Source organism: Ochotona curzoniae, unplaced genomic scaffold (assembly GCF_017591425.1).
Source record: "Ochotona curzoniae isolate NIBS_2020 unplaced genomic scaffold, NIBS_Ocur_1.0 patch127, whole genome shotgun sequence".
In the NCBI taxonomy this organism is placed as follows: Eukaryota; Metazoa; Chordata; class Mammalia; order Lagomorpha; family Ochotonidae; genus Ochotona; species Ochotona curzoniae.
This window is the reverse complement of record NW_024466670.1, coordinates 1-21,028: the sequence shown is the minus strand read 5'-3', so window position 1 is coordinate 21,028 and position 21,028 is coordinate 1. Positions and strand designations below refer to the sequence as shown.

Genomic DNA, 21,028 nt, shown 5'->3' with positions numbered 1-21,028 from the left:
GATGCCTTTCTGTCTAGCCACCCCTGTCCCTGCCCTGGTTTTCATGCTCTCCAGTGGGAGTGGTTACCCACAAGGGAGGTGCCCACTATCTTCCTACTAGGCCAAGCCAACTTCCGGATTGTGCACTCTCCAGGTGGTTCTGGCACTTAACTTAACAGAATTGGACTCCAGTGCCAGCCTCTGCCATCTGATGATGTGGCAAAGCCCAACTAACCCTCACCCACTCTAATTTTTGCTTGCACCAGTCAGAACAGTCAGCCAAATATGGCCCTTCCCCAATCTAGCTCACAGGAGGCCCACAGGTGTTGTAGCCCTGCCTAGTCTGGTCTGCCCCCATCCCAACTCATGCTCTCCAGTAGGAGTGGTTGTCCAGCAGAGGAGCCCACATTCCCCTGGCGGCTTTACCTCCTCTCCCCTTCCCCCCGCCCCACCCCGGTTCTCAAGTGTGCTATTTGGGCACTGCAACCATATCTGGTATGGCTCACCTCACAGTGGCATTCCTTAATGTGCACTGGTATGTGTTGTGACCGAAACTGGCCTGACCCACACTCTATGCTGGTGCTCAGATTCGCCAGCAGTTGATGTGAATGGGTTCAGCCTGGTCTGCCCCCAACCTATGCCATATTCATGATGTAAAGATTTATTTCATCTTTATTACAAAGTCAGATATACAGAGCAGGAGGAGAAACAGAGAGGAAGATCTTCCATCTGATAATTCACTCCCCAAGAGACTGCACCAGCTGAAGCTAAGCCGATCTAAAGCTTGGACCCAGGAACTTCCTCCAAGGTCTCCCACGTGGGTGCAGGATCCTGAGACTTTGGGCCATCTTCCACTATTTCCCAGGCCATAAGCAAGGAGTTGGATAAGAAGCAGGGCTGCCAGGATTAGAATCAGCACCTATATGGGATCCCAGAGTTTGCAAGGCGAGAACTTTAGCTGCTAGACCACCACACCTGGCCCAAGATAAAAATAAATATTAAAAAAAAAAAAAAACCTACTACTGCCTGCCTGCCTTCCTTCTTTACTTTTCTCCCTCCCTCCTTTCTCTCTTTTCCCTTCAAGGTCACCAGCACTGGATAGTCTTTGGCCAGATCTTCAAACATCCACAAGGTAACATGGGCAGTGATTCTAGGCTGTTGTGCCGCCTCTGTGTGTATGCTTTACCCTGATCCTCTTCTGGCCACTCTGGAGGAGGTCAGCACCACATTGGGCCACCAGGGCAGAAAATGAAAGGCCACATGGATGGGGCCAGCAGAAAAGCAAAGAGCAAGCTACAAAGGAGACTCAGCATCTCAGACAACGTCCACAGAAGCCTGCTGACAGTGGCTCTCCAAGGTTCTGTCACCTGCCTGCTTCTGCATTTCCCCTAGTGACCATGTCCACACTCAGGACCTCAAAGGATGTGTATTAGGCTGAAGGTGACATCAAAAGAGGATGTGGAGGCCTGGCACAATGGCTCAGTGGTTAAATCCTTGCCTTGAAAGCACTGGGATCCCATATGGCTAAATCCTTGTGGTGCATGCCCTGGGATCCCATTTGACTGCCAGTTTGTGTCCTGGCTGCTCCACATCCCATCTAGCTCACTGCCTGTGGCCTGCACAAGCCTTGGAGGATTGCCCAACATCTTGGGATCTGCACCCACATTGAGACTTGGAAGAAGCTTCTGGCTCCTGGCTTCAGGTCGACTCAACTGTGGCCATTGTGGCCACTTGGACATTGAACCAGGGGAATGAAAATCTTTCTCTCTGTCCTACTCTCTATAAATCTGCCTTTCCAATAAAATAAATAAATTTTTGGAAGTAGAAGGACAAAAATCACAAACTACCACTACTACCCAGTACTTCATACCCATCGTGATGTAGCATAACACATAACCATGTGTTTATGGTGATGCTGATATTAACAAATCTATATCTGTCAGTCCTATAAAACATAGCTCATACATATGTATACAATAAGACATGCTTATGAACACGAACCACTTTGTTACTCCTCTAACAATAAAATGAGTGGGCCCAGCACAATGGCTCAGAGATTAAATTTTTGTCTTGTAAGCACTGGCATCCCACATGGGTGCTGATTTGTGTTCCAGCCGTTCCACTTCCCATCCAGCTCCATGCTTATGGCCTGGGAAATCAGCAGAGGAAGGCCCAAAACCTTGGGACCCTGTGCCCATCTGGGAGACCCAGAAGAAGCTCCTGGCTCCTGGTTTCATATCAGCTCAGTTTTGGCTGTTGCAGCCATTTGGGAAGTGAACCAGCGGATGGAAGATCTTTGTCTCTGTTTCTCTTTCTCGTCATAAACCTGATCTGTCTTTCCAATAGGAATAAATAAATACTTATAAAATAAAAATATTAGTAACATTACAACATGCTGATAAAAATACTTTGGAAATTCTTAACTTGCTTAACACTCCTAAACTTAAGGCCATTTGAAATAGCCAGTCATTCTATAGAATCAATGTAAGCTTGTAATCGTACAATCTGGCTGCACTGATGGCTTTTGGGCAGCAGGTTAGGGGTCTAACAGGTTACAGGCAGTCGCACCCATGGCAGGAAATGTGGGGTGATCCAACCAACAGCCTTTGGTGTCACCAAGAACCCCAGGCTTTCGGGACTGGTTAGTCCCAGACAAGGCAGGATCCCCAATCTCAGGGAGCACAGAGTGGGCTGTGTGTCCTAGTGCTGAAACACACAGTGCATGCTGTGCTGCCTGCGCTGACTCCAGTGCAGAGGAGGGGAGCATGTCCAGGTGCACTCGAATGAGTCGGCCTGCTCCTACAAACCAGCTGAGGTCCTCAGACGCCACCTCAAAGACAAAAAAGGCCAGAAACTTCTCAGAGTTAGTGACAGTAATCTATGGACACAGCCAGCAGAATCAGCTAAGTTTTCTATGGCTCCTGAGATGTAGCCATTAGGTGAGATGCAGAGAGCTTTCTGAACCCAGGACATGAAGACCTTCACACCTAATCAGTAAGAAGCAACGACAGAAGATGAGACAAATGTATATCCTCCAGCAGCCCTTAAGAAAAGGGGTTGGAAATCTCTTAGTGGGAGAGTGAAACAGGACACATAAGTAGCAAGCTTAGCATCACCAACTGGAAGCCAAAGCCCCCCTACCTTATGCAATGTGGTCTATCTACTTGTCAATCAGATGGCCCCTTCCTCAGGAGGCACTCCCCTCACCTGGGACTTGGGGTGGTATTAGGTACTACCCCTCCTTCCAGACTCAAAAGAAGCCAGTCAATGGCAAGTGGCACTCTCTCTTCCCCACCCAAGATAACAAGATTAAAGCAGAAAATCTCTTTACAACCCTTCCTCTCTCTGGCCACTCTAGCCCTAAGTGTGTGTCTGTGATGGCCTTATCTTTTAAGTAAACCTTACCAAGAAAAAAAAAATACATTCTATTTTGTCACATACCCTATAACTCACTGACTTGTATATTTTGAGTAAACAAGCTCTTCTCCTACGTAACTGACTAAAGACATTTACCATTTTGTAATGCTCAGCATTTTGATCATACAATTTGGAATAAATAATAACAAATACTTTCCCTTGTAATCCTAATTCTTACTGCTTTAAAGCATCACTAACAATATCCATAAACAGATCTCCAAGTCTAGTGGCTCACAAATCTGTCATGTATGATCCACATTTTGTTGCAATTACCAATAATCAACATTTCTTTTAACAGGCAAGTAGGATGAGAGCAAGCCATGTGCTCAGATTTTATAGATGGAATTACTAATCTAGAGCTACTACACTGTGTCAGTGATCTCATTTTGAAATGAGGTAACAAAAGCAGTGCCCAGTGCCGTCAACATTTAGGTCCAAATATGTGGTTCTCCAAGAGGGTTACTGCAGCCCCACTACCAAGAGTACCTCACCCATGACCCCGACACTGGCACATGAGCAATGCTGACCTATTTACCATGCTTCAACAGTTTTTTGTTATATATTAGCAGTTAACATCTGTTTCACAGAGCGAAGAAATAACCAATTAAGAATTTGGGGTATTCTTTCTTTACATACTAACTGAAAAATATCTCATTAACATGGAACACATACACACACACAAGAAAAACGTGGAACACAGCAACTATCACATCTAGAATTCCAGAGAGTTAACCGAAAGTCAATGCGCTCATCTTTTCTGTCATATGTTGTTAATTAGAAACACATAATATACCTTTCTATTTGTGGAGGCTGTTTCTTGGACTGAACTGCTTGGAGAAATTCAGTAAAATACTCTGGCTTTACAATGGGGCATCCACAAATGAGTGCACAAATCGTCTAAAAGAAAGAAAATATATGTGGATATATATATATATAGTCATTATGATAGCTTCTTCTAAAGAAAACATTCATGTTATAAACTACAAACATGCCTTTCTAATAACTGTTTTCTTTCCTTTTCTTAATTTGATAAACGAAGTCACAATCTGTAAAATAGAATTTCATATTTGCTCAGTTTTATACCACAAACCAGAACTACTCAATTATCAGAAGCCAATGACACAGTAGTCCTTTGGGATAGGCAGAATAACACAAAGACTTTAAAAATGCATTCCAATTGGAAAAACATTACAAGTACACGTTCAGGCTGAAGAAATCAAACCCATCCTGCAGAGGCAATACACATTAAGAGATAAATGGAAATTTCTGTGGAGCCTTACTGCTTTCAGAAGGAGTAAGAGTATAGAATAAAGCCTCTTCAACACAGTAAATCAAGGAGCAACTGGTTAGGCTCAGTGGAAGCTGTTGCACACATAAAGAGAGAACGAAACTGTGAACTAACGTGAATCAAGCTATCAGCCTCAAGTAACACACATCCACAAACTCATAAAGGACTAGAAAATACTACTGCGGGCAATTAAAATAAGAAAGAGCTGGCATATTCTAGGAAATAATCCAACTATACAGTTTATACATATGTTTTCAATAATGCAGGTGTTAGGAGCGACCAGATTGGGGGTATCTCTAAAGATTGGAATCTGACAGATCCCAACTTCCTATGTGAATGAGATCATCCAAATGCAACATAGAGTATTTAAGTTCAATCAACACAGGACTGAATAAAACTGCAACACGCGCGATTCTGGGCTAAGCACGTAACTGCTCCAAGTCGCAATTTCTCTTCAAAATATAAAAGCTGAACTAAATACTCCTCAGGTTTCCCTCTGGTCCTGACATTCAATAATCTGAACAAAACAAAAGCAAAAAGCAAAACAAAACAAAACAAAACCCTATAAGCCTAACTATGCATTGAGAACGCTGAGCAAAAACTAATGATCAGGGTTTATTTTGATGTTTTTTTTTTTTTTTTTTTTTTTGCAAAAAGTGATCAGAAACACCAAAGAAGAAAGGCTGCACACTCCATGGTGGCGTCTCTAATGGTGGTCATTAGCATGTCAGGTACTAGAAGTGTCCTGCTCTGAGGACTTGGCAAAATCTCCTAAGACAATCAAAGCATCTTTGACCTTATTTCAGGCCTTCTAAACCCATGTATCATTACCTACTCCATTTGAGTAACTTAATATCTTAAGGGGGATTATGCTGAGCTAACATTTAAATATCAGGTCCTCGTGCATATGAATTTTGGTTTTACAAATGTTTTATGAATCTATTACCTGTGAGTTTATCAACATGAGTATTTTTTAAGTTAGTCTTGCTGCAGCAGAAAAAAATCAATGTCCTACATTTTCCAAGAGGGAACTATCTTTGTTCAGGGAAACTTCACCATGATACAAATTTAACTTCAGGTTCAATCTGGGCAGTGAGCCTTTCTCTTTGACAGCTATTGCATACACATATATGTACACACATAAGAGCCATTTATGTATAAATTAGAATATAACACTAATATTTAATTAATTATAACAAAAGGTTTTTGCATCTTCAAACACAGGAATCAAAGTATTTGTTGCTTTTCAGCCTAAAACAATCCCACATATCTTTGGCACAGTCAGCCTGTTTAACGAATCACATCTTAAATGCCATTCTTCAATTACCTTTGGATATATCAAATCTGATGAAAATGCAAAACCTGAAAATATACCAAAATACATCACTGCTTTAATGACTAGTCAGCATCTTTGGAAGGTACATATCTATACATCTCAGGGCTTTAAAGATACAGCAAAGAAGTTTTTTGTGTGGTTATAACTTAACTGAGGGAGCATGAGACCATGAGACAATGTCAGAGACTGGAGGAAGACAATCTGACAGAAGAGACACATGGTGCTAACTCTGTGCTGTGGTGAGTTCACTCAAGGTCCCAGAACTTGTTTTAATATGGGAACACAGTTCAACTTACTTCCATGGTGACTTTCACTGACATCATGACAAGGTGAGTACATTCTTTTGTCCAGCTGTTCACAGTGAGTCCTCCAAGTTGCAACACAGCTTGATTTAGAGCAGTTTTCCCAGACACATCTAAACAAGAAGAACAGGCAACCAAATGTTCATACTCTACCCTGTGAATGACAATAAAGTTACGTTATCACAGTTACAAAGACTTTACAACTTTACAATACTTTACAACTTTAAACTTACAACATATTATTCGTTTAATTTTGACACATTATAAATTTGTAACTTAGGAAATTCTTACCTCCTAAATCTTGTGTTCCCAAAGAAGAAAAAGACATGGCCAACATCAACATTACATTTTAACTTATGAAGCATCAAACAAACGAGGTTCCTATCACAACTCACAGGGACTAACACAAACTTTTACTCACCTGTCACCCCCCATCTGTGATCCACAAAATATACCAACCACACAGAGTTCACTACTGTGCTAAATGGGAAGTCAATTATACTGTCATCTTATAATCCTTATCTTTGCTTTAAAATTCAATTGTTGTGAGATAAAATTGTCCACTTTAATCTAATTTAAAAAGTGTGGGGCCAGTGCCATTGGTTTGGTACACTAAGCTTCCACCAGGATTCCATATGGGCAACAGTTCATACCCCAGCTTCCCAAACATGGATCCAGCTCCCTACTTGTGGCCTGAGAAGGCAGTCAAGGACAGCCCAAAGTTGTGGGACTCCTCAGCCATGAGGGAGACTCAGAAGAGGCTCCTGGTTCCTGGCTTCAGATTGGCCCACCTCTGGCTGTTGTGGCAACTTGGGAGTGAAGGCAGGATCTCTCAGTCTCTCCTTCTCTCTGTTCATCTGCCTTTCATGTAAAAGTAAATCATTAACAACAAAAATTAAATAAACAAATCCATACCTGAATTTACTTTCAAACACTCCAAAGGTGACTCTATCCCCTGTCTTCAAAGTTTGGGGAAGGTGATTTTGCATTTTTGCCTCATTAACAAAGGTACCATATTTAGAATTATCTTTGATTGTCAATACAGGGATTTCATCAGTTTGACTCTGAAAATTAGAGAAGTAATTACAAGTCTTTTACAGCTCAAGCACATACAATCCAGGGGGAAATGATTCACAGGAGACATTTGATAACTTTTGAAAAGGGTAAAATAATAAATAGCTGCATATCCTGACACCAGAGGGAATGACAGCTACTGTTCTGGCTGCCTTCAAAGGACTAATTAGCAATTAACATAAATATCTCCCTTTAAGAAAATCTCTGAATTTCAGAATTATAACTCTTGGAATACAAATTTTTCTTTATTTCTGTAAATCAGTTGGGACTTTCCCAACCCTTCCATTTCACACACTTGAGAATTTTATGATTGGCAGCAGTTTGCTTCATGCATAACATGACAGCTTCAGTCCTAAGTTTTCGTTTTGTTTTGTTTACATTATCAAAAGCACATGGTAAACACTGGGCGAATGAAAACAAGGCATAAAGCCTAGAGGTTCTGACTTTTGGTAATAATTTTATTTTTTCTATTGCAACTTCTATAATAATGCTTTTCTACAACACAAATAGACACAAAACCTAAATGCCAGTAAACTAATCCATCACTTGTGCATTTGTCACATTTGTTCAAACTAACTGCTTACTTTCTTGTTCCTACCACGATGATTTTAAACGTATTTATTCATATATTTCTATCACTCTCATCACCCGTGGTTCTGGTGAAAGCTAACAAATACCTTCCAAGCCATTCAAAAGAGCTGTGGATCAGAAGCAACAGTTGTCTTCCCCGGGAAAACCGTCATTCCCACTGCGGAGCCTCCCTTTACACACCCAGACTTTGTGTCCATCAGTCACATACTCTCTTTAAGAGCGAGCATCATGAATGTATCACAGCTAAGCCCAATAACTCTCACCACGGAACAGTCAATGTTGTTAAGTAAACAAATACAAATACAACCTACTTTCTCCAAGTTTCTAAGTCACTGAAACAAAAGCATAAAATGCTCAAACAGCTCTCTCTCTCTCACATCAAGGCAATATAGTGTGATTTCAACTCTCACTGCAACCTAGCAAAATACAATCAGGAACATACCAAGTTGGTCACAGCAAAATTAGCAGTTAACACTGCATGATTTCGACTGATTGACTGATCATCTTCAATTAGAATAGCACAGTTTTTCCTTCCAACGATGTACTCAGTGCCAGTCAAAAGTCTGTATGGTTCTAAGAGGAATAAAATAATGAGACACAAACACACATACATAAATGTGTACATTATATAGGATAAAACTCATGATGTGTCAAGAAAACACTTCGCTATTTCAATGTTCATCAGTTTTACATAAATTAAACTCCCATTTTCTATTAAACCCTTATTGAGGAATATCAAAAGATCTCCTATATTAATGCAAGGGCATACCACTTCTCTCAAGGAATAACAGTGAAAGGAATTAATACTTTCCCAAAGTATACATTTACTGAAATCCCAAGTAAAGTCCGAATATGAACTTGACTGGAGCTTCCATCCATTAGTTCACTCCCCAAACGGCCACAATAAAAGAGCTGTGCCGATCTGAGACCAGGAGACAGGAGCTTCTTCCAGGTCTCTCATATTGAGTGCAGGGTCCCAAGGCTTTGGGTCGTCCTGGACTGCTTTCCCAGGCCACAAGCAGGGAGCTGGATGGGTAGTGGAGCAGCTGGAATAAGGACCAGTGCCCATATGGGATGCCAGTGCTAACAGTAGAGGATTAGCCAGTTGAGCCATCACACCAGCCCCTATTCTTTGTTTGTAAATTTTTACCTTACTTTACTTATTTGGGGGACAGGGATACGCGTTCTGACTCACTGCCCAAACATCCAGGGTATCTGAGCCCTGGACTCAAGCTAGGTCTGCCCACAGGTGGCAGTAACTCAACTCTGAGCTGTGGCCAAGGGTGCACTTTAGCCAACAGCTGGAGACAGGCTGAACAGGACTCCCAGGCTAGCCCTGCTACACAGTGCCAAATGTCTGCCTGGTCTGAGCAGTGCTATCCCTGTAACAGATGGCTAAGTCTCAGCCTGTCACCTACTCATACCAGGTCCTGCAGGGCAAATGCCTTCTCACTGCACACTCAGACCAGGCCAACAGTGAGCTGCAACTAACCAATCCCGCTGTTTCTGGAAGTCACCTCCTACCGTCTGCTGGACTGTTGGGTACTGCTCTCTCAGCCTCCACTGGCTCGGGCCACACCTTGATTCATGAAGCCTTTCCTCAGGTATGCTGTGCCAAACTCAATTTGTCTCAGGTCTGTCTTCTTTCCACACATCCACAGGAACTCTGAGAGCCACAAGACAAACTGAAATCTCTATGGTCTGGCCTTGCACTGGTGCAAGTTCATAGGGATGCCTATGTTGGTGTTTACAAAAGTCCTTCAGAGGCCAGATCATATTAATTCTCAGTTTGCATGCTGGCATCGCATGTGGGCACTGGTTCAACCCCAAGCTGCTCCACTTCCCATCCAGCTCCCTGCTTCTGGCTGGGAAAGCAGTGGAGCATGGCCCAAGTTTCCTGCACCCCTATATACACATGGGAGACAAGACGAAGCTTCTGGCTCCCAGCTTTGCACTGGTCCAGCTCTGGCCATGGAGGCCATCCCGAGAATGGAAGACTTCTCTGTCTTTCCTGCTCTCACTCAAGTGAAATAAAGAAATCATCTTCTTTTTTTTCTTTAAACCTCTTTACATAGCCAGTCAACACTGCATCTTGGGAGACCCTTTTTTTCCCAATCACAATGTGAACACCCTGAACACACAGGCAATCATGGCTTTACTGGCTTACCCTTTCTTTTATCAGCCAATAAGGACCACAAACAGCAGGCAGGCAACTAGCAACTTCCACTAGGGAAGTGCAGGCACACAGGAAAGGGGCGGGGTGAAGTGGCCTGGCTTTTGCTGCAGCTCCCCTGGGACACCAGCATCCCAGGTTTGTGCAGGGGGTCCAGCCCAGCACCGCCAAGGCGCACTCTGACAGACAGCAACTGAGGCCCTTGCATCCCGGGGTTCCTGGCTTGGGCCTGACCAGCCCCAGTGTTGGACACACCTAGGGCAGTGAACTCGGAGATGCAAAAGATGGTCTCTTTCTTTCAAAAAGAAAAAGTCTGGGCTGTCCCGTCTTGCTGACAGCACGGAAACGCGTCTGAAACAACAGACAGCTGCTCCGTGCACCTGTTTCTCCTCAGCCACCTCAGCCAGGGCTCAGGGAAGGGCCAGCCGCCCCACCGCCCATGCCCACTGCACAGCGCCGGGGTCCCACGGCCACTGCACAGCGCGGGACAGGGCCGGGCGTCCACCCGCCCAACCCCGGGGCCGAGGACAGCCGGCCTTCCCCGCCACGGCGCAGCCGGGACCACCACGCGCGTGCCAGACCCCCGGTTTCCTTCCCGTTCCGCCGTGCCCCGGAAGGTAAGGGGACCCGACCGGAAGCGACCCTCCCCGACTTCCTTCCCCGCGTTGGCGCTCCTCCGAACCCGGGCCCTCTGTCCCTCTCTGTCCTTACCTCGGGCTGGGCCCGCGGCCGGGAGGAGCTTCCACATGGGCCCTGCTGCCGGCCGACGCGACCGGCGCCAGCCCGCCTGCCAGCCGCCCGAGCTGCGGGGCGAGCGCTCCCGGGCCGCGCGAGCCTCTGTGCCGCCGGCGGGATGCAGCGGGCGTGCGGCCAGGGCGCGGGGCCGCCACCTGCTGGGGAGCCAGGAACAGCGCTGTCTACAAGTTCACCAGGTACTTGTTGGCAAGAATTGCAGAGTCCCCTAAGAAAAAGCTCTGAGAAAAACTTTGCAGTGTTATTTGCTATACGTTTAATAAAATTAATGCAAAATCAATCAAGGGGAAAAGATGTGTTTTAGCCAAGTATGTTTGGAGACCATTGGAATGTGATTCTTGTTGACTGCTGTCCAGTTTTGGTTTATGTCAACTCTTAAGAGTTAAGTCCAGCATGAAATTGTCTCCTACTAGACAAAATAATTGTGGTAAATACCTGACAAATTTGAAAAAAGGGAAAGAAACTGGATGCCTATATTGTCGTAGTGCCACTTTGGTAGAGTCTAACTTAGTGGGTTGCCTGTCAGAAGCCTGTTCAGAAGGCATTTTTTGGTATTGCCTTTTGTGCATTTTATTATGAAAATGCTGCAGTCATATTTAGTGAAAAAAGATCTGAATTACTGCTTATAATAGAAATAAAAGCAAGCATTGGTTGCTTAAACTGGTTTCTCATGTCCAACCAGAAAAAGAGAACTTTAGTTAAGGTAAGATAAGTAAATGCACACACATACACCATATAGACTTTTTTGAGGGGGAGGGGTAGCTAAAAGGAAATCAATTGTATGTAATACTTTAATAAATTCGTAAATTATTTGACAACTGACATTTTCATTTTGGAAATTCAACTAAATCTAAAAGCATTGTAAAGTTACTATGGTTAAAAACGAATAAGAAATTTAAATTTTCTTTGTTTCTCTGTTTTTTTTTTTATAACATGTAGAGCTGCTATTTTACTGCTTGGGGAATGGGAAGTGAAAATTGGACCCTGGAGGGTTTCTACACGCTTTCATCACTTCTCTTTTAGAGAATATTAAAGTATCCAGTGTTAACTGGAGTAAAACAATTACTAAGTACCAAGAGCAAGGAAAGTCTTGAGTTTGTTAGCATTGTGACCTCCTGGAAGGAGAGATGTTGAGGGTGTTGAGAACAGTGCTTTTCCATGTGTCTGGTCGCTGATCCAAGTTATACGCACAAACAGAAGCTATGAGCTTTCAGGGCACACACTGCTTTAAATGTATAATGCAACTTGCTGCCAGAACCAGAGGTGTTGAAGAAAGAAAACAAAACCACCTCCTTTCTATAGCCACCTTTCCATAGCTGTTAAACTCAAGTTTACAGTTCTGTTTTAACAAGATCGTATTTTATTTTGCATAGCCGCACATCTGCTTATTTAAAAAAAATACTTACCCTTTGGTAGTAATGGTTCAGTACAAGTGAGTATTACAGCTTAATGTCTCTGTGTTCTAATTCTAAGTGTTCTTTTATTCCAGGTCGTATAGAGCATATAAGACATCTGTAAGGTCATTTTTTGAAATATATTATAAAATAATAAAAAAGCTAACATAATTAAAAAAAAAAAAAAGAATTGCAGAGAGAGCAGGAGAGACAGACAAATCTTTCAGCTGCCCTGTGGTTCCCGAATGGCTCAAAGATCAGGGCTGGATCAGGCCCAAGTCAGGTACTTCATCAGGTTCTGCCTTGAGGGTGGTAGGGGCCCAAGCACTGGGGCCATCTTCCAGCTGCTTTGGAAAGATTTTTTTGTTTAATCAACAACTTGAGGACGTTGTTGATTAATGCATTAAGATACCCCATGCATTTGGATTTCCTTGGTTGCAATGATTCATTTGTGTGGATCCCTAAGGAGCGTGTTAGCAGTGAGGATGATGGTTTCATGCCAAAGTAACTCCTTGAGATTTTCTTTTTCAAATTCAAGTCAACTTATCCTAACTTCTGTGTTGCATATTATGCTCTCATCTAATCATACATGAAGTATGGGTAGTCTGCCACTATGTCAACTTTCTCCTGTTTCAGGTTGGTTTAAGGTCTCCTAATGTATCATCATCTAACTGCAAGTCTCATCTTTTCTTCAAGCCAGGACACCTCCGACTACTTGAGAACACACGTGTGATGGTGTAATTTCTGCTTTTCTGAAAGAACTCGGAGGAGACCTGATCGAGGAGCTTGAGGAACATCTCCGTCAGGGCACAGTCCCTGCAGGTAAAGCACAAGAACCAGGGCAAGGAGCAGCCCAGCCCAGGCCCGATTACAGTACCCACCAGTATACCTGTAGCTCAGATATGGGGGCAGGCCAGGCTGGACCCGTTCTTGGCACCCACTGGCAGAGCTGAGAACCAGGACAGGGTGCAGGACAGGCCTAGTCGGACTGTAACAGCAGCCAGTTCACATTTAGGATTGTGACTAAGGGCTGGCTAGGCTAGGCGAGGCTGCAGTACCCACCAGCATGAGCTGGAATTAGGCACACAACATGCCAGGCCAGGCTGCAGCATCAGCTGACACATGCCAAGATTAGGCAGATCATGCCATACCAGGCTGCAGCACCCGCCAGTACATGTGAGACCAGGGAGATGTGGGTTAGCGTGATAGGGTGGCAGCAGGGGTTCCTGCTGGTGGGAGTGAGAACTGGGACTGAGGGCAGACCAGGCCAGACCAATACCCATAGGGCTGCATGTGAGCTGGGAAAGGCAGCAAGGCCGGGTGACTATAAACACTGTGCATGCATGAGCCAGAAGAAGTGCAGGCTGCCCGGGCTTTGCCACAGTGTCAGGGCTGGCAAATGCTGGGACTAGGGGCAACTCCTGTCAAGCTAGACTGCAGAACCACCAGGAGAGTGCAGGATCTCCCAGTAGGGAAACTGTGGGCTCCTCTCTAATGAGCTGTGACTCCCACAGGTAAGCATGAAAAGCAGGGCTGCAGGTGGGACTGTCTGGCCAAGCAGTGGCATCTACTGGGATGAGTGTGGGCTGATAACAGTGTTTGTTGGGTTGAACTAGGCTAAAACGCCCATTGATGTATACAAGAGTTGAATGGGATGTGTGTCAGACAGGACCAGTCTGCTGCACATAGTGAGAAGTACATTGATGGTGATTTTGGGGGGTCGCTCTGACTAGGCTACAGTTCCTGCTGGTATGTTTGAGGATCAAATGTGTAGTGGGCTGGGTTGGGCTGGATGAAGCATCCATTCTTTAGTGTAAGAGATGGGCTTGACACAGAACTGACCCAGCACAGGCTAATGTGTTGTCAGACTAAGCCAGACCCTGTACTGGCAAGCACACACAGAGTCAGGTCTGGGTTCAGCAGAGACGAAGTCTCTGTGGGATTCACCCAACTGAACCACTGCACTCAGAATTCCAACCGTGTGTTGAATCCTAGGACCAGTGGACTGACTGTGGAGTGCAAGTATCAGAAGTGGGCTTCCACAATAGCTAAGGCAGAGTAGTGGATGGCATACCCAGGTGCACATGGAGGATATGCCAGTCCACTGGGAAGTGCAGTGGACATCTGCTACCACAGCAGAGGAAGGAGGGTAAAACAAACTGTACAACTAGCCCAGCCAAGTGTTGACAGCATATATCTGGGCAAATGGATACTCTCAGGTGGACTGTGTCAGCCAATGGTCTTTGGATGGATTTTCTCATCCTTGAATCAACAAAACTGACAGCATTTCAAAACTATTGAAACCACTTGAGCACAACCTTCAGAGCATGCTTCCCTTTGGGAGCCTGGTATGATATTGGGTGGCCATTCCCCACCCCAGGTACTGAGGCAGTTGGAAGGCTGAGTGCAGCTTCTCTTCTCATCTCCTCCCTTGCCCCCAGAGACAGGAGGAAGAAAAGGAAACTTGCAAACAATGATCTCACCCACTTTCCCCTAACCCTCAATCCTTCCCACCCCCAATCAACCATGTAACAGTATCATTTTAAAAAAATGTGATTTAGGGAGCTAGCGCTTAACATGGTGGCTAACATAGTGACCTCCTTCCAACATCAGAGTGACTGTTTGCTTGCTGGCTTCATCTCTTGAGTCAGAATTGCTGTCAGTGCAGACCCTGGGACAGATGCTACTTATGTTTTTCTTTCCTTCCATTCTTTCTTCGTTTCTCTCTCTCTCCTTCTTTCTTTCTTTCTTTCTTTCTTTGGCATTGTTTTCATTTTGTTGTTGGATATCTTCAGGTTTTTCTTTAGTGTTTTTTTAATTTTCATTGCTAATCTCTTTTAATCCTTATTTGTGCCAGGGTGTATATGTATGTATGTATTTTTTGTATGTATTTTTGAAAGAAATTATTTTACTTGGAAAGGTAGAGTTACATAGAGTTTCCATTCCAAATGGCTGCAGTGGCCAGAGCTGGGCCATTGTGAGATTGGGAGCTAGGAACTCCTTCCTTATCTCCCATTTGGGTGCAGGTTCCCAAGGACTTGGGCCATTCTCCACTGCTTTCTCAGTCACTGGGTTGGGAAATGAAGCAGCCAGGACATGAGCCAGTGCTCATATGGGATGCCAGTGCTGCAGCAGAGGATCAGCCTGCTTCACTGCTCCTGCCCCTGTGTGTGTTTTTGTAGCTACTGTGACTGAGATTGTTCTCATCAAGTTCTTTCTCAGCCAAGAAAGAGCCTGTTGGCCTATCAAAATACTACTGGAGTAATTCAAAACAGTTTGACAAGAACTGGTATTAGCTGTTTCTTGGAGGTTTGGGAGAAGTCATTAGTGAAGGCATTTGGTCCTGAGCTATTGCATTACCAGTTATTTGTTCAAGTGTTCTATGTGTTTGTGACTCAACTTTGGTAAATTATATGTTCTCGTAGATTTATCAGTTTCTTTCAAATTTCCTGATTTGTGGGTATATGTTCTTAATAGTTCTGACTGATTCTATTTCTATAGCAACCATTGTTTTCTCTTTTGTGTCTCATTCAAGTGACTTTTTAAAAAAAGATTAATTGTATGTATTTGAAATGAAGAGTGACAGAGAGAGTGGCCAAGATGAAGAGATCTTCCATCCCATCTACTTGTTAACTCTCCCAATGGCTGTAAAAGCTGAGCCTGGCCAGACCTAAGACAGGAGCCAGTCTTTTTTAATGTCTTGAGATTTGTTTATTTTTCTACTGTATGATCAGTCCTGTTGTTCTATGTGCTGATGAAAAGGATGTGCATTCTACAAGTATGAGGTGTGATAGTGTACAAGTGTGTTGGGTCTGTTGTAGGGAAGGAGTTAATTAGCACTGGTTAAGCTGAGCAGTAACAGGAAATGGGGTTGTGGCTAAAAGCACCTGGACTAATGGGACTCATTGGCATGTTGTTGTCTGGCTAAAGGACTTGGGGTAAAGAATATTGAATTAAGGAAAAAGGGAGGCTTTGGAGAGACTTCTACCATGACTGGTCTCTTGGTGCTTCATCCTCAGACCCTCTCCCTGTCCAAATTACTGGCTCTGCTGACAGGAGCAGGCTCCACTTGGTCCTTGTGTGTATTGAGTTTGTTATTTCTTGGTTGACTTTTTTGTCTTGTTGATTTGTTCATAGATGAAAGTGTAGCTTGAATTATCCTGGTATTATTAAAACTTAACTCTCCTTTTAGATCTACTAAATTTGTTTATTAAATGGTGCTCTAGCATTAGGGGTATATGTACTTGCAGTGGTTATATTGTCTGTTAAATTGATTTCATTATCATTGTGTAGGATCATGGTCTCGTTAACCATGTTTGTCTTAAAGTTTACTTTGTTTATGATAAGCATGGTTAATCCCTGCTCATTTTCAATTTCTATTTACCTGGAGTATATTTTTTGCTTCTTTTTTTTTCGATTTATTTACTTTTGGGCCAGGGGAAGTGTTAAGGCAATTAAGTCCTTACCTTGGACATGCTGGGATCCCATATTGGCACTGGTTCTGATCCCAGCAGCCCCACTTCTCATCCAGCTTCCTGCTGGTGGCCTGGGAAAACAGTTGAGTACAGCCCAGAGCATTGGGACCCTGCACCCTCATAAGAGACCTGGAGAAAGTTCTTGGTTCCTGGTTTTGAATTTGCACAGCACTGGCGGTTGTGGCCACCTGGGGAGTGAATCATTGGATGGAAAATCTTCTTCTCTTTCTCATCTCTTCTCTGTGTATCTGACTTTACAGTAAAAGAGCAAATTTTAAAAAATATTTTTTTGTTTGCTTTTTATTGGAAAGTCAAGTTTACAAAGAGAAGAAGGGACAAAGATCTTCCATCTGTTGGTTCATTCTCCAAGTGGCCATAATTGGCTATCTTCAACTGCAGGGAGCTGGATGGGAAGTAGAGCAGCAAGGATATGAACTGGCATCCATATAGAATCCTGGTGCATTCAAGGCGAAGACTTTAGCCAATAGGCTCCCATGCCAGGCTTATTATGGTTTTGCATTCTTTCGCTTATACTTTGTATTTTTGCAGACGAATTTTGTTTGTTGTGGGCAGCCTTTTGCATATTATTGTGTCCTTTTATTATTATTTTTAAATTGATTCATCTAATCTGTGTTTCTCAGAATTTAGTCCATTTACATTCAGTGTTATGATTACTGGTAATGAGTTGGTCCTGTTTTATTTCAATTTTTTATTTCTTCAGATATTTGTTGAACATTCCTAGTAGAATTCAAATTTTTACAATGAAAGTAGGATTTTTTTGCTTTGGTGTATAATACTTTCTTAATTATCTTCTACCTTTTGGAGAATGTATCTCCCACCTAAGCCTCCAACATCCTTGCCAGTCCTTACTCATCCATTTGAAACAACAGCAATGCATTAGATCTGTGTGTTCTTTTCCTTTTAATTTTATTTTGCTCATGTTTACCTAGTTGAGAAGGATGTATACACCTGTGGACTGCTGATTGTGGTGTGGACAAAGGAACAGGGGAAAGTGGATGAGACCATTTTTTCGAAGTGTTTGTTTGTTTCTTTCTTTCTCTCATTGTCTCTCTTTCACACTGTCTTTCTTTCTTTCTTTTCTTGTTTTATTTTCTTTCTGTTCCTGGGTCAAATGGGAAGGAAGGGAGGAGGGCCACTTCCAGCAGCCCAACTGCATCAGCACCCTGGGGATGCAGGATGGCCACTTGATGTCATCCCAGGGTCCCTGATGTGGAGCATTTTCCAAGGGTATTGCTCGTGATTTCGACACTTCTAACACATTGTTGACTTCATTGCTCCAAGGTTGAGGAAATCCTTCCAAGGTCTGCTGGCTGAAATAGTTCATCTTAGACACTCAATTTGCCTGGATACTTGCTGTCAAAGCTTGGCCAGGAGAGTTGTCCAATTTATTCTGTCTTCCATCCTCTGCCATGGTACCAGACGTCCTCTAAAGGTTTCAGTTAGCTGTCATGTCTATCGTGTGCTTCTAGGCATGTCATCCACTGCACTGCCATTAGCAAGTGTGGGGGCCCAGTTCTAACACATGCATTCCACGGTCAGACCACAGATGCTGTGATTTTGCCTGTGCTTGGTGTTTTGAGTCCAGTGGTCCAGTCTGGGAGTTTGAGAAGGAAGTCCCCAAAGAAACATTATCTGTGGTAACCCCAGACCTGAGTCTTGTGTGTCAGCTAGTGTGGAGTCTGGCTCAGTTTTTGACCCACCTCAGCACTGCTTCCCCCCACCCCCGGTGGTTGCAGTTTCTGAGTCAATTCTGTCCGCAGTTCATCTCTTACACAAATCAATGGATACGGTGGCCCAGCCCATCCCTGTGCACCACACACTTGGCCCGCATGTAAATCAGTGGGAAGTGTAGCCTAGTCAGAGCAACCCCCAATAACTGCACCAGGTCCACCCCAAACTTAGTTCCTGTGCTTGCCAGCATGTGCAGCAGACTGTCTAGTCTATCCCGCATCCCATTTGACTTTTGTACACATGAGTGCGAGCTGCAGCCTAGTTCACTTGACCGGTACCATGTCCCACCCATACTTATGCTGATAGGTACAACCACCTGTCCAGCAAGGCCTGCCTCAGCCCTGGTTTTTATGTTCACTGGTGGGAGCTGTACCCCAATAGAGGGGTATCCAAGTGTCCCAATTAGGCCTGCTTCCAACCCCAGATCTTGCACTTTCGAGGTGGTTCTGTAGTGTAGTCTCACACGATTTGTTTCCATTCCCAGCATGCCAACTGATGCTGCAGCAAAGCCTGAGCAGCCTGCACTTACTCTGGCTCATGCATGCCCCAGTGGATATAGCCAGTTGACCCAGTCTGACTCCTGCTAACCCAGCTCAATGCAGGCCAATAAGTGTTGTAGCCCTGCCAAGTCTGGTCAGCCCCATGTCCTAGGTCTCCTGCTCAGCAGTGGGTACACTGGCCTAACAGGGGAGCCCCTACAGTACCCCTCCTGGGATTTTCCTCCACCGCAAGAGGTCTTACATGTGGTGGTGGGTGCTGTGGATAAGCCTGGCATGGCCTGCCATGTAGCCTGGCTTGACCTGGACTGCTCCCAGTTCTGTCACTAAAGGGAACTGGCTTATGTTGTGACCCAACTCAGCCTGTCCTGTACCCCATCCTGGTTCTCACATCTGCTAGTGGGTGCTATGAACTGGCCCAGCCTGGCCTGCTCCCAGACCTGACCCGCATTGGGAGAGCTGCCCAAAGCAAAGCTGCCAGCCTCTTACCAATCTAGGGATCTCTATAGCAAAGACGACCCCATGACAGTGGCTCCTAGGTGCTGTGGCTCCAGCACCATCCTTACCAATCACCCACCCTCATCCTGCACCTTCTCCTCAGTAATGCTGCCACGCCATCACTGCTCCATTGGAACCACTCACAGCTCGGGTTCACTAAGCAACTCTTGAAAACCAGAGTTCCAAAAAGAGAGAGAGAGAGAGAGAGAGAGCGCTCTTTCTTCATTGGTCCCTCAGGTGTCCCCAAAAGCCAGCTCTGTGCTAGATAGGCAAGAGCTTTCTCTGGGTTTCCCCCCCATGGGTGCCGGAGCCTAAGCACTTGGGTCATCCTCTGTTGGTTCTCCTGGAGCCATTAGCAGGAAGCTAAAACATAGGTGGGCAGCTAGGACATTTACCGCCTTCCATTTGGATCCCACAGCACAGGAGGTAATTTTACCCGCTATGCCATGAAACTAGCAGCAAAAGCAACATTTCTAATGAGGGACTTGAACATTGTAGATTTTTGTATCTGTAGGGGTTTCTGGAATCTGTACCCTGTTGCACTGTGAGGCTGAAGCAAACAGCTTAAACACAGCTTTGAGGAGGATGGAGGATACAGCCAGGGATCAGGGCCAGCTGTGGATTTTGTTCTGTCCACAGAATAAATTTTGGTCAGAGCCAACATTTGCTGTTGAGTAGGATGGTCATTATAGATCCAGAGTTAACGGCTGGCTTGACCTGCCCTCTATGGTTGCTGATGGGGTGTTGCTGGCCTTGTTCTCCAGTTTCCTGTGAGGTGACCTTGGTCTCCAGGGAGGAGGTGCTAGGAGACATGTAGGAGGCAGGGAGCCTCATCTGAGCTATGCAGAACAGACTTACCACTGTTCAGAATGATGGTAGACACTGACAGCGTCCATGGCTTGCTATAGCCCTCACTGCTGCCTGGTGCTGCCCTTCCTTATCCCACGGGAGGGACTCCTCAGGGCCCTGCCAGCACACCTGAGCAGGTATAGGGCTTCCTTCCCCTCACATCCTGCTGGCAGCATCTTCTCAGGTCCTCAGGAAGCCCAGCCACAGTGGGTGAAGCTTCTACTTGGCCCTAGCCTGCTGGCATCACCCCCTTGTGCCTGGCTCTGCCTTTGGCTGTGTCCCCTGCCTGTTGGGCCTGATGTTGGAGTGTGTAGCCAGAGCTGTCCTCTCTTGGAGTGTGATATCACAGCTGGTCCCTTGGCTGGTCCCTGGTCTCCACACAGGATGAAGTACATGGCTCTGCTCTCGTATCTATAAGGAATAACAGCAAAACTCACAACCACCTCTTGTCACAAGAGAGATTTTTTTTTTTACCACAAAGAGATTTCTAAAAATATTTAGTGTAGTTATTTGAAAGGTAGAGTTATAAAACAGAGAGAGAAATCCTCAATTCACTGGCTCCCTCCCCAAATGGTTGCAATGACTGAGGCTGGACCGAAGCAAATGCAGGCCTGGAATTACCAATTAGAAATCTGTATTTCCAATGTGGG

At 44.7% G+C, this 21,028-nt stretch overlaps 1 protein-coding gene and 1 long non-coding RNA gene across 8 annotated transcripts in view; one reads left to right on the top strand and one right to left on the bottom strand.

Annotated features, from left to right (window-relative positions):
* Nucleotides 1-10,955, bottom strand: part of LOC121166333 (nibrin-like) — a 37,019-nt gene extending 26,064 nt beyond the window's left edge. For 2 of the 6 annotated variants that reach the window (XM_040995479.1, XM_040995480.1), the window contains exons 1-6: nucleotides 10,872-10,908; nucleotides 9,505-9,507; nucleotides 8,430-8,560; nucleotides 7,238-7,386; nucleotides 6,317-6,476; nucleotides 4,190-4,293 (exon numbers count right to left, since the gene is read on the bottom strand). In XM_040995479.1, the coding sequence (XP_040851413.1) occupies nucleotides 4,190-4,293; nucleotides 6,317-6,476; nucleotides 7,238-7,386; nucleotides 8,430-8,560; nucleotides 9,505-9,507; nucleotides 10,872-10,908 (584 nt within the window). Of the gene's footprint in view, nucleotides 1-4,189; nucleotides 4,294-6,316; nucleotides 6,477-7,237; nucleotides 7,387-8,429; nucleotides 8,561-9,504; nucleotides 9,508-10,154; nucleotides 10,487-10,871 lie in introns of those variants that run through there. The other 4 variants (XM_040995478.1, XM_040995481.1, XM_040995482.1 and 1 more) reach the window with 4 other exon arrangements.
* Nucleotides 10,956-10,970: 15 nt separating this feature from the next.
* On the top strand, nucleotides 10,971-20,364 carry LOC121166335. 2 transcript variants are annotated; one of them, XR_005885396.1, is made up of 4 exons: nucleotides 10,971-11,092; nucleotides 13,004-13,129; nucleotides 16,042-16,045; nucleotides 20,354-20,364. It is a non-coding gene; the product is annotated as an uncharacterized LOC121166335 (long non-coding RNA). The 2 variants fall into 2 exon arrangements; XR_005885397.1 differs by having other exon boundaries at nucleotides 12,944-13,129.
* Nucleotides 20,365-21,028: the final 664 nt, after the last annotated feature.